Source organism: Coregonus clupeaformis, chromosome 19 (genome assembly GCF_020615455.1).
Source record: "Coregonus clupeaformis isolate EN_2021a chromosome 19, ASM2061545v1, whole genome shotgun sequence".
Classification (NCBI taxonomy): Eukaryota; Metazoa; Chordata; class Actinopteri; order Salmoniformes; family Salmonidae; genus Coregonus; species Coregonus clupeaformis.
The window spans coordinates 56139895-56153251 of record NC_059210.1 but is presented as its reverse complement, the minus strand read 5'-3'; the positions used below and the strand labels follow the sequence as shown (position 1 = coordinate 56153251).

At 42.3% G+C, this 13357-nt stretch overlaps 2 protein-coding genes across 4 annotated transcripts in view; both read left to right on the top strand.

The window, feature by feature from the left end:
- Positions 1-3819, top strand: part of dyrk4 (dual-specificity tyrosine-(Y)-phosphorylation regulated kinase 4) — a 43727-nt gene extending 39908 nt beyond the window's left edge. For all 3 annotated transcript variants that reach the window (XM_045205170.1, XM_045205169.1, XM_045205171.1), the window contains 4 exons: positions 55-115; positions 1654-1783; positions 2013-2194; positions 2294-3819. In XM_045205170.1, the coding sequence (XP_045061105.1) occupies positions 55-115; positions 1654-1783; positions 2013-2194; positions 2294-2559 (639 nt within the window). In that variant the 3' untranslated portion in view covers positions 2560-3819. The remainder of the gene's footprint in view (positions 1-54; positions 116-1653; positions 1784-2012; positions 2195-2293) is intronic.
- Positions 3820-8756: 4937 nt separating this feature from the next.
- On the top strand, positions 8757-13348 carry LOC121532311 (NADH dehydrogenase [ubiquinone] 1 alpha subcomplex subunit 9, mitochondrial). The gene is made up of 11 exons (XM_041838175.2): positions 8757-9052; positions 9646-9816; positions 10046-10143; positions 10294-10385; positions 10664-10805; positions 10921-11023; positions 11380-11450; positions 11521-11597; positions 11994-12089; positions 12348-12414; positions 12606-13348. The coding sequence occupies exons 1-11, from the start codon at positions 8998-9000 to the stop codon at positions 12774-12776; spliced, it is 1143 nt and encodes a 380-aa protein (XP_041694109.1). The 5' UTR covers positions 8757-8997; the 3' UTR covers positions 12777-13348.
- Positions 13349-13357: the final 9 nt, after the last annotated feature.

Below are 13357 nucleotides of genomic sequence, written 5' to 3'. Positions count from 1 at the left end.
AGGAATCCATTTATCCATCACCATTCAAGAACATTCTGTTCTTTTATTTCTTAGGTACTTGGAATGCCTCCTAATGATTTTGTGCAGACAGCATCCAGGAGAAGGTTGTTTTTCGGTAAGAACTTTCTATGATTTGTACAGTAAGAATGTGTTGTTTCTTTACTTCAGATATATACACTACCGTTCAAAGTTTGGGGTCACTTAGAAATGTCCTTGTTTTCCATGAAAACATACATGAAATGAGTTTGAATAGGAAATATAGCAAAATGAATAGGAAATGTAGTCATTGACAAGGTTAGAAATAATGATTTTTAATTGAAATAATAATTGTGTCCTTCAAACTTTGCTTTCGTCAAAGAATCATCAATTTGCAGCAATTACAGCCTTGCAGACCTTTGGCATTCTAGTTGTCAATTTGTTGAGGTAATCTGAAGAGATTTCACCTCATGCTTCCTGAAGCACCTCCCACAAGTTGGATTGGCTTGATGGGCACTTCTTACGTACCATACGGTCAAGCTGCTCCCACAACAGCTCAATAGGGTTGAGATCCGGTGACTGTGCTGGCCACTCCATTATAGACCGAATACCAGCTGACTGCTTCTTCCCTAAATAGTTATTGCATACTTTGTAGCTGTGCTTTGGGTCTTTGTCCTGTTGTAGGAGGAAATTGGCATGGCGTCCACAGGGTATGGCATGGCGTTGCAAAATGGAGTGATAGCCTTCCTTCTTCAAGATCCCTTTTACCCTGTACAAATATCCCACTTTACCACCACCAAAGCACCCCCAGACCATCACATTGCCTCCACCATGCTTGACAGATGGCATCAAGCACTCCTCCAGCATCTTTTCATTTGGTCTGCGTCTCACAAATGTTCTTCTTTGTGATCCAAACACTTCAAACTTTGATTCGTCTGTCCATAACACTTTTCCCCAAACTTCCTCTGTCCAGTGTCTGTGTTCTTTTGCCCATTTTAATATTTTATTTTTATTGGCCAGTCTGAGATATGGCTTTTTCTTTGCAACTCTGCATAGAAGGTCAGCATCCCGGAGTCGACTCTTCACTGTTGACATTGAAACTGGTGTTATGCGGGAACTATTTAATGAAGATGCCAGTTGAGGACCTGTGAGGCGTCTGTTTCTCAAACTAGACACTAATGTATTTGTCCTCTTGCTCAGTTGTGCACCGGGGCCTCCCACTCCTCTTTCTATTCTGGTTAGAGCGCTGTTCTGTGAAGGGAGTAGTACACAGCATTGTACGAGATCTTCAGTTTCTCGCATGGAATAGCCTTCATTTCTCAGAACAAGAATAGACTGACGAGTTTCAGAAGAAAGTTATTTGTTTCTGGCCATTTTGAGCCTGTAATCGAACCCACAATTGTTGATGCTCCAGATACTCAACTAGTCTCAAGATAATGGACCTCTGTACGCCTATGTAGATATTAAAAAATTGCTTTTCTTTCGAAAACAAGGACATTTCTAAGTGACCCCAAACTTTTGAACGGTAGTGTATACGGTATAGATGTATACAATTAGCAGCAACAAAACATCTTAAGAAAGGATTAGGGCCTGAATTAATCAGATGAATCTCTGGGTTGTGTTTGAACCATGAGGTTTGGTAAGTCTCTAACTAGTGTGTTTGATGACTTGTTGCAGACTCCAAAGGAAACCCCAGAAACATCACAAACAGCAAAGGGCGGAAGAGGCGACCCAACTCCAAAGACCTGGCCAGTATTTTGAAGACCAACGATCCTCTGTTCCTGGACTTCCTTCAACACTGCCTCACGTACTACAACACTGACACACTAGAAATCTAGAATCCAGCACAAGATTATTACTCTATGCTTTCAGGGTCATGAAAAGCAGAGTTACTGTTGTCATGAGATTTCTGGTAGTGACCTGTTACACTTGTGTGGAACAGGGCAAATATAAGCACCCCCCCAAATTATTATTATTATTATTAGCTTGCTTCATCTTCTCCACACACACTCAGTATATATTTCTGTGATATCTAGGTGGGATCCAACCAAGCGTATGACACCAGACGAAGCGATGCAACATGAGTGGATCCAGGAGGCTCGTCTCAACAAGCCCCGGCCCAAAACACGACCCATGATGAGGAAGCCCAGTGAAAGCGTGAGCAGCACAGAAAATAACTACGAGGCCACGTACCGCAAAGTATTCGCTAACAGGACAGGTAAGACCAGGCCTCTCACTTTATTTTTTCTATAAAATCAATCTTCATAATGTGTCAGAACAATTTATGGATTAAACCACATCATTCTGTACTTTGCAGCTGAGAAGATTGGGTCCGATAGCAATGACAAGCTGAAAAGAGACCTCTCCACCAAGGCAGGGGGCAAGATGGTGACCACCGAGCGACTGCATCCCATTGGAGCTTCTGCAGAGGTGGAGTTGTGTGAGGGTGTGGCCAAGGTCAACAGGGACAACAATCAGGAGGCGAGTGAGGAGAGGCCCGTGGACATCATCATCAAGCCTCAGCTAGATGTGGGCACTGACGGAGATCAGGAGTTGTCCCAGTGTCTGCCCCCTATCATGTAGCAGCACAAGGGAGGGGGCAGGAGGGCACCACTAGGCATTATGAACTTTAACATCATCAACGAGACACAGAAGATAATGCATACTGTTGTCATGTATAGGGGACCTCCTGTTTTGTGACATTCCTGTGGTCTATGAGATTCATTCTATACATTCTATAGAGTTACCTTAGCTGTTCTGAGCCTCCCACTGAATGCACTGTCTACGTGTCATGGAGAAGAGCAAAGATTGATAGTTTGGCAAGCTACCAATCCCGACTCCAACAAGGGTTATTGTTGATGGTTAGTTTACTGTTTAAAGGAGGCTCAGAGACAGAGACAGGATCAGTTGAGGTTACAATTCAGGAATACCCTGGCACGACAGCATTATGCTTTTCTTATGTCCCAGATCACAATCCTCAACCCCAGCTAGTGTTACCTGTTGTACATTGACTTCTTTGAAAAGGAAAAGGCGCAACGCTCGCTCACCATTAAACATTTATTGTTTTATTTAAGTTTAAAAGATTAAAGTTTCGGCCTTCAATGGCCTTTATCATCTTTTCTGTATGTTGACTTCTTAAAATATATTATTTATATTTTAGGTGTACTCTTTTACTGCTGTACTTTATGTGTAGATATTCCAAACCAAAGCAGCTCTGTTGTGCAAAATGTTGCATGGCTTCGAAAACTAATTTTCTTCCTTTAGAATGGTTATTCGTTTCTGAAGGAGCGTGTGCAATAAAGGCTGAGCCAAATTAATTAATTTAGTCACTGCTGATCTTTCAACTCAGCTGTGCCCTGTAAGAAAATGTTATATTCAAACCTTTATGTCCTGCATCTTTATTAGATTGAATAATGCTATTGGAATGACATTACATATTTATAATGGTCATTATGGTGATGATTATGTTGATTATTTATATACATTTATCCAGACATAGAAATTATGTTTGTAATGGCTTGTTTTCCCTGTACATATATATACCTGCTGTGATTTTTGATGTATGTAATGCAGAAAATAATGAATGGTATATGTTACAGGTTATTGTAAAGTTTAGACAAGGTTTTACTTGTTCAGGTTTTACTTGTATTATCTATGTATGAAAAAAGCATTTTATACTTGTTTGTGTTTGTAAACATTTTTTTTTTACTATTAAACACTGAGAGACAATAATTTTATTAATAGTTTGTGCCTTGCAGTATTATAATCCTTGCACTTTAGCTCTGTATTTACCTGGGATAAAAGACTGAGATTCTCCACATAAAAAAGTTACCCAAAAAGTAATCAGATGAGAGTTGTGTAATCATTGATATACTGTAGCTTGCCAGGAAACATTCAGTGAGGGAGTAGCTGTCACGGATTCAGCCGAGGCTGCTCCTCCTCCCTGCTCGGGCAGGCTTCGGCGTTCGTCGTCCCCGGAGTACTAGCTGCCACCGATCTATGTTTCGGTGTTTGACTTGTTGTGTCTGATTGTGTACACCTGTTCCCCATTATGTTGTATTGTATTCCCTATTTAACCCTCTGTCGTGCATTGTGTGTTGTGTGTTATTGTTTTGTGTCATCGACAGTGTACCGGTGGTTAGTTTTCGCCGTTGTTTGGAGACTGTTCATTTTACTGGCGACTTTTATTAGAGTACGATTTCCAGTAGCTCCGTGTCCTGCGTGTGACTTCGCCTACCGCATTTCACTGTCGCGGTTTCTGACAGTAGCATACTTTTTTGTTATCCCATGGCAGTTTCTAGAAGTCAACATAATGACAAAGAATATAGAGCATATAGACCAGAACATCCTGGTATTGGTGACATCATCTCTTTGTAGCTGTAGGGACAGGGTACAGTGTTTTGTGAAATGTATGCTGTCATTTCCCTTGCATCTGATAAATGACCTGGCTACACAAGCTTACAGGTAGAGTCACCATAACTTCCATCCAACCTTAAGTGGGTAAAGTTTTTAAAAAATGTAATGACAGGCCTGATGGAAAGAACATTTGTCGGTAAACTTTACAAATGTCGACAAAACAAAATACGCTAGGCAAGGTGGGATATTTTTGTGTCGCACAATTGGCCCAGCGTCGTCCAGGGTAGGGGAGGGGAGGGAATGGCCGGCAGGGATGTAGCTCAGTTGGTAGAGCATGGCGTTTGCAACGCCAGGGTTGTGGGTTCAATTCCCACGGGGGGCCAGTATGAAAAATAAAATAATGTATGCACTCACTAACTGTAAGTCGCTCTGGATAAGAGCTTCTGCTAAAATGACTCAAATGTTTTAAAAAATGTCAGTGGAAACGCTTTTTTTGCGCAAATATTGATGTAATAACCATCAATCATATCGAAGTAAACTTGGAGTCACGCGATGACATGTTGTGTGGTCCGAAAGCATGCAGTTTATTCGGCTACAGGTGAAATAAGTGATGGTGAACTTTACAGGGTGGTGAAAGTGCAAGGTGATGACAGAGTCGGTTTAGGTAACATGAAAGAGGATGGCATTGGCATTTCTGTACAGGTAGGGTGAGTCAACATGTTTTTTTCTACGCACACACGCACACAACACACACATAGAAATCAGTACCATGGACAGCCACATTATATTTAGCTTACGTTGATTGGACTAAATCGTTTTTGGTATCTTTTCGTTGTGTAAGACTAAGCATAGGTGATTAGAAGATGTTGAAATGTTGAAGTTGAAATGGTGCTGGAATAGTGGAGGCAGTGACTGTTTTCTTTGCGACTTCGATAACTCTCCGTGGTTTTAAATCAATAGTTGTTTAGTAGTCCGAACATTTTTTAAACATTCACCTGTTTGTTACATGCAATATGTTTTGTGGACTTCACCGGACAGATGTTGCTCTCCGGTTTTGTGAATAAACAAAGATGTAGTTGAATTTATTCTGCCACTGTGTCTTCTTATTATCTGAGCCTTATTCCTATAGGACTATATCACGGTGTCAGGGCATATGAGCTAACACATTATAGAGCAAACAACGCAATTATCACAACACATAGGTTGTAATAGCCTATGGCTTTTTTATTGCCTGGCTTCCCCTGTGATTTTACCCACGCACCGCCTCTGAAGGTTATGAACATGATGCTCCTTTCCAATAAATATCGAGGGTCTTTTTCTGGTAACATGATCATCGATGCTTGGCTGCCGTTTGACAAATAAAAATAAACTCACTTTTTTGTCCATAATAATCTCATCATAGGCTAAAGGCCTACCCGCACTGTATCTGCGAGATGTTGGCTAGACTAGAGCGCACGTGCCAATACCAGAGTGGGCACACTCGCTATCTAACGCAACATGTTTTGTGAGAAAATCAAATCAAATCAATTTTTATTTGCCACATGCGCCGAATACAACAGGTGTAGACATTACAGTGAAATGCTTACAAACCCTTAACCAACAATGCAGTTTTTTAAAGAAAAATATAAAATAAAAAAGTGTTAATTGAGAAAAATAAAAAATAAAAGCAAATAGCTAAAGAGCAGCAGTAAAATAAAATAGCAGTAGGGAGGCTATATACATTCAGTGCAAATAGTCCGGGTAGCCATGATTAGCTGTTCAGGAGTCTTATGGCTTGGGGATAGAAGCTGTTGAGAAGCCTTTTGGACCTAGACTTGGCGCTCCGGTACCGCTTGCCGTGCGGTAGCAGAGAGAACAGTCTATGACTAGGGTGGCTTGAGTCTTTGACAATTTTAGGGCCTTCCTCTGACACCGCCTGGTATAGAGGTCCTGGATGGCAGGAAGCTTTGCCCCAGTGATGTACTGGGCCGTACGCACTAACCTCTGTAGTGCCTTGCGGTCGGAGGCCGAGCAGTTGCCATACCAGGCGGTGATGCAACCAGTCAGGATGCTCTCGATGGTGCAGCTGTAGAACTTTTTGAGGATCTGAGGACCCATGCCAAATATTTTCAGTCTCCTGAGGGGGAATAGGTTTTGTCGTGCCTTCTTCACGACTGTCTTGGTGTGTTTGGACCATGATAGTTCGTTGGTGATGTGGACACCAAGGAACTTGAAGCTCTCAACCTGTTCCACTACATCCCCGTCGATGCGAATGGGGGCGTGCTCAGTCCTCTTTTTTTTCCTGTAGTCCACAATCATCTCCTTTGTCTTGATCACGTTGAGGGAGAGGTTGTTATCCTGGCACCACACGGCCAGGTCTCTGACCTCCTCCCTATAGGCTGTCTCATCGTTGTCGGTGATCAGGCCTACCACTGTTGCGTCGTTGGCAAACTTAATGATGGTGTTGGAGTCGTGCCTGGCCATGCAGTCATGGGTGAACAGGGAGTACAGGAGGGGACTGAGCACGCACCCCTGAGGGGCCCCCGTGTTGAGGATCAGCGTGGCAGACGTGCTGTTACCTACCCTTACCACCTGGGGGCGGCCCGTCAGGAAGTCCAGGATCCAGTTGCAGAGGGAGGTGTTTAGTCCCAGGATCCTTAGCTTAGTGATGAGCTTTGAGGGCACTATGGTGTTGAACGCTGAGCTGTAGTCAATGAATAGCATTCTCACGTAGGTGTTTCTCTTGTCCAGGTGGGAAAGGGCAGTGTGGAGTGCAATAGAGATTGCATCATCTGTGGATCTGTTGGGGCGGTATGCAAATTGGAGTGGGTCTAGGGTTTCTGGGATAATGGTGTTGATGTGAGCCATGACCAGCCTTTCAAAGCACTTCATGGCTACAGACGTGAGTGCTACGGGTCGGTAGTCATTTAGGCAGGTTATCTTAGTGTCCTTGGGCACAGGGACTATGGTGGTCTGCTTGAAACATATTGGTATTACAGACTCAGTCAGGGACATGTTGAAAATGTCAGTGAAGACACTTGCCAGTTGGTCAGCACATGCTCGGAGTACACGTCCTGGTAATCCATCTGGCCCTGCGGCCTTGTGAATGTTGACCTGCTTAAAAGTCTTACTCACATCGGCTACGTAGAGCGTGATCACATAGTCATCCGGAACAGCTGATGCTCTCATGCATGCTTCAGTGTTGCTTGCCTCGAAGCGAGCATAGAAGTGATTTAGCTCGTCTGGTAGGCTTGTGTCACTGAGCAGTTCGCGGCTGTGCTTCCCTTTGTAGTCTGTAATAGTTTTCAAGCCCTGCCACATCCGACGAGCGTCAGAGCCGGTGTAGTACGATTCAATCTTAGTCCTGTATTGACTCTTTGCCTGTTTGATGGTTCGTCTGAGGGCATAGCGGGATTTCTTATAAGCTTCCGGGTTAGAGTCCCGTTCCTTGAAAGCGGCAGCTCTACCCTTTAGCTCAGTGCGGATGTTGCCTGTAATCCATGGCTTCTGGTTGGGGTATGTACGTACGGTCACTGTGGGGACGACGTCATCGATGCACTTATTGATGAAGCCAGTGACTGATGTGGTGTACTCCTCAATGCTATCTGAAGAATCCTGGAGTTGGAAATGCGATGGAAAACCATTTAACTTGTATTTTTTATTCGTTACATTTGAATTTTTCCGCAAAAGGTATTGTTATATGTACCACGTCATCACTCACAGCTTTTATCCCCAACAAGTCAATTTTATGTAAACACATCTCTGGTGAGAAAATGCGCATATTGTTTTTATACAGATTTTAGAATATTTGCATGAAAATCTGTCGCCAATGGGATGGAAACCTAGCTTAGTCACACAAAATATTGAAGAGTTACAGGATTGAATGAGAATATAAGTGGAAACAAAACATATATATAGTAGCTGTTTCAACTTGTATGTCTCAGTCTTACATCTTCATTATTCATACACAAATAAATAACAACTAAATTGGAGGTATTTTATACTTATATGGCTATGCCATGTAAACCCAACCCATTACATACTGTATAGTACTAGTTTACTTGCAGAGAAATAACTTTGTAGGCAACACAAAATAACACTGCACTGCAAGCACAAACATATTATAAGATCAGTAAGAGTTGCGTGATGATCAAAAAAAATAAAATAAGTGGCCCTCTGTAGCTCAATTGGTAGAGGGTAGTGGGTTCGATCCCCGGGACCACCCATACGTAAAAAATGTATGAAAAAAATGACTGTAAGTCGCTTTGGATAAAAGCGTCTGCTAAATGGCATGTTATTATCAATATTTGTTATTTCACTTCTTGAATTTTACACCAGCTTTTAGGACAGGCTAATTTTCCATATTCAGTCCCTGGCTAGCCTATGAGGGGTGATAAAACCGGAAACATCCGGTTTTCAGGGATACTGTATCTTCAATTTATCTTAATTTCCCTCTGAAAACCGGATGTGGGGACTCCGCTCAGGCGTTTCTTTTACGCCGGATATGTTAGGTTAGTCATTGGCTGGCGGGTTATATTTCAAAATAGTGATTTCAATATAGCAAAAATACTGTTACATTGTCAACATGTTGAAATTATAACGCTCTCAAACAAACGAATCCATGAACTCACGCAAACCCAGACCCTTCTGACTTGCCGTACCAAGAAGCGCTTTCAGAGCAGAAACATGGCGGTCGCTGCGCTCGTTAGCCGTCCTGCGAGTGTCCTTCCCAGGTTTTCAAGTGAGTAATACCAAAACATGCACTTTTAGATGATAGAAATGCACTGATAAGTGAACTGTTCATAGATAGTTTAAATAATGTTTAATCTGAACACAGAATTGTTTTTAAGCGACATTGCTACAGTTTGTGACCCTGTTTGTGCTATGACCTAAGTTAGCCGGTTAGCTATCTAATTTCTAGCACCATGGCATATGCCAACCGGTAAAGAGCTAGTCCTAGCTAAATGCTACTGACAGTCCCGTATATACATTTCATGGCCAACGTATAAAACAGGAATTTGCATAACTTTCACTGGATTAATACCTCCCAGGGCCTAGATCCCACGCTAGCTAGCGAGTTAACTTGCTAGTTAGACAGCTAGCTAGGTCGTCTGGACAGACAGTGTTTATCAATATGGAATGGTCATGTCAGCTGTTTACTGTGGTACCAAGTTAGTGGACCTTTGTTGCATTCCAGTGACTGACACTAGTTAAAAAGGTCTCTGTCATCTCTGTCAACATCACTAATTAGTAGCTAGCTAGATTAATCAGATTTCAGTTTATGCCACTGACATTTTTGCTAAGAAGGTCTATGTTTTCTGCTCCTCCCTGCAGGTTCCTGTTCCCCTGTGGTGCAGTCAGCCGTCCCTGTGACAGTCCAGCAGAGAAAGGTCCACCATGCTGTCATCCCCAGAGGGAAAGGGGGGCGCTCCTCCTCCAGTGGGGTAGCAGCCACAGTCTTCGGAGCCACCGGCTTCCTGGGCAGATATGTTGTCAACCGCCTGGGTGAGTTTCACCATCATCAGTCCCAAAGCCTTTACATGATAATCTTTCAAATGACATGGCAGCTCTGTGGTCCTCTTCAACTTATTTATTATGTTTATATGTGATTGTGAGGGATGCATTCATTTCTTTGGTTTTGTGACAATCCTCTTTGTTTACACTGCAGTGACTGCATACTCGTGTTTCATATGGGGCAGTTACGTGCTTGTTGACCTGTCTGGTGGTTTTGTAGGTCGTATGGGTTCTCAGATTGTGATTCCTCACCGGTGTGACCAGTATGACCTCATGTATCTCAGGCCCATGGGGGATCTAGGACAGATCATCTTTATGGTGAGAAAAATACTATTTATCAGATGTGACGTCATTAATCACTTAACTTTCAAGTCCCTTCATCTCTTCATTTGTTAGCTAAGTGTTGGTTTTTCTCATGCCAGGTTACCCTCACGCCTCATATGTGCACTCCACCTTGCTATATTTCAGGAGTGGGATGCCAGGAACAAGGATTCTATCAGAAAAGCATTGGCTCACTCCAATGTGGTCATCAACCTGGTGGGACGAGAGTGGGAGACCAAGTATGGCCCAACTGACTGTATACACAAAACTATTCTAGAAAAATACATGGTTCCTAAAAAGAACCCACTGGTGGTGAACATTCACATAAAGAGTTGCTCCATTACTAAGTGAATCAACCTACTTTTAACTACACCAGAGGCTTGAATTACTCCTTAGTGGAGCAAAGAACCTCAAGTGCTTCCACCATTAGGCACACTTAAATTATGACTTTCTGTGAAACGTTTGTTGTACTTGGCTTTACTCAGTGTTCTGTTCTTCCTCTTTCTATCTGTAAAAGGAACTATCCCTTTGAGGACACCTACGTGAGCATCCCTCAGCAGATTGCCAAGGCCACCCGGGAGGCAGGCATCACAAAGCTGATCCATATATCTCACCTCAACGCTGACATCCGCAGCCCCTCCAAATACCTTAGGAATAAGGTACTGGCCAATGCAGAGCTCTTTTGAACTCTCTTTCAATGGTACTTTGACATATTTCTTTCTGGCATGTCATTATGCAGAAATGTCATGTAATGTGTGTGATGTAACCTTGCAGGCAGTAGGTGAGATGGCTGTGAGAGATGAATTCCCTGATGCTATCATCATGAAGCCTGCTGAGATGTTTGGAAGGGAGGACAGATTCTTCAACCATTTTGCCAGTAAGTAAGCAGAACATAGAGTTTATTTCAGTGTGGCCCAGAGTAAAAACTGTTAAAAAGTGAAATAAGATTTTATTTGTGATCTGTCAGAACGCTAAGCAGACAGTGTCCATATTTGTGGGATCATGGTGGTATAATTACACAGCCCCTGTTGACTGTATAGGACTGCAAACTATTGAGGGAGCTGTTACATGGTTGAACACTTGAATTTGCAGTGTATTGGCAAAATAAACCAAAATAAAGATTTTGTAAGGTGATGTATTTGCTCCAATTGGTCTTGATGCAATGCTATTATCGTTCAAAATGGGATGAGTTCAGTCATTGATTGAATGTTCGTTTTTTCCTTTGTTGCACAGACATGCGCTGGTTTGGGAAGGCTGTGCCTCTCATCTCCATGGGGAAGAAGACAGTGAAGCAGCCTGTTCATGTGAGTGTGTCTGTCCTCATGATGTCAGCCATGTCTGTTACTCAAGACTCACTCTGTCTGCTCTCCTCAGGTGGTGGATGTGGCCAAGGCTATCATCAACGCCATCAAAGACCCTGATGCCAATGGCAAGACATATGCACTAGTTGGGTAAGGACTTGATATGGGCTTGACTTTTGGCAGTTTTTTTAGGGATGTGTCAATTGCTTTTCCAGTCAGTTCAGGAATTGAAGTAAAATTCTATTCATTAATTTGAAACTGCTCATTATCAATGACTAGGTCAACTAGGTGAACCTAGTATAAATCATAAAAGCGATTGTTCATCTACTAGATGAGTTGCTCTATGGCATGGGTTTGTATCTTTTACTCACCCAGGGTGTGGGACTTGGCTTGAATCCAAAATAAAATATATGATTGTGTAATGGAAGTTTCATGCTCATTCATGCAGTACATTATTTAGAAGTGTCAACCAGGAGAATTTAGAAATGTATCAACCAAAATGTTTGTCAGCCTTTTGGTTAGTTTTGTTTGTTTCCCGCCACACAGACCTAACCGTTATCTCCTTCATGACCTGGTGGAGTATGTGTATGCTGTGGCACACAGGCCCTTTGTGCCCTACCCCCTCCCACGCCCTCTCTATCAGTGAGTATGCACCGGCTTCTGGTTCTGCATGGTATCCTAAATTACACTCTGAGGAACATTTACTGTGTACTTACTATATAGGCTGACTGATGAATAGTTGTGTGCCAAGCTGTTAGTATGTTTAGAACACAAAAAGCCTTATCAAGTTTGACCAGTGGATGCGAGGTGGCAAGGAACAAGGAAGATGTTGGTTTGTTTAAATGCAATACTATCAGATACGGTATAATAAACATGTCTTGCCTTTATCTCTGGTTTCAGTCTTGTTGCAAGTTTCTTTGCAATGAACCCATTCGAACCTTGGACAACTCCTGACAAAGTAGATCGAGTAAGAAAATGCAACATAAACAGCATATTATAAACATCCTTGTAAAAAGCATATTTTATACAAATTAAGGTACATTTACTTTTTCTCATGTTGTTGGGGCAACATGTTGAAGAAATATGAATGAAGGAAGTATGTTTAACCGTAAGTATTTCTCCTGGATTTGTGTGATGACCTGAATGTGTTTGTTCCAGTTCCACACCACAGATATGAAGTATCCAGGGCTTCCTGGCTTGGAGGACCTGGGAATCGTCCCTGCCTCCGTAGAGCAGAAGGCCATCGAGGTCCTGCGTCGCCATCGCCGCTTCCGCTTTTTGGAGGCTGAGTTGGCTGATACCAAGCCAGCCAAGACAGTCAACTATTGAGTAGCCCGTCTGTCTGACCGCCCAACAACACCACCACCATAGCCACAGACTGATCCTCCTATTAAACTGTGCTGTCTTCTTTTACAAATATTCTGTACATAAATAAATAAAAGATGATAGTCTAAAACTATTTTGTTATGACTGTTACTAAACTTTGATGGATTCCGTGGATCCATTAAAACAACAATAATCAATCATCTTAACACACTCCAATGTAACATAACATTGAGGAGATGTACTTTGAAACAATCTGAACTGTGTTATAGAACTTTGAGTCATCAAGGTTCAGCAATCTATTCTTTCCTATAGTAACCCACTATCTGTTTTTATGGAGCCCCTTCCACAGTTCAACTGATAAGATTTCAACTGTTATGCCCACGTTTCCTTTGGCAATGATCAATGATGTTCTACATCATGTATCTGGTCTTAACATGTCTGTGTTTGTAGGCCAATATGATGTAGCCTAATTGTTATACGATCGTATGTTATCCATTCACGCTTTTCTATTTGTACTATTGATGTTTGTAAATCGACCAATTAAATCAAGCCACAGCCAGCTATGATTACAGACACGTGTGTGT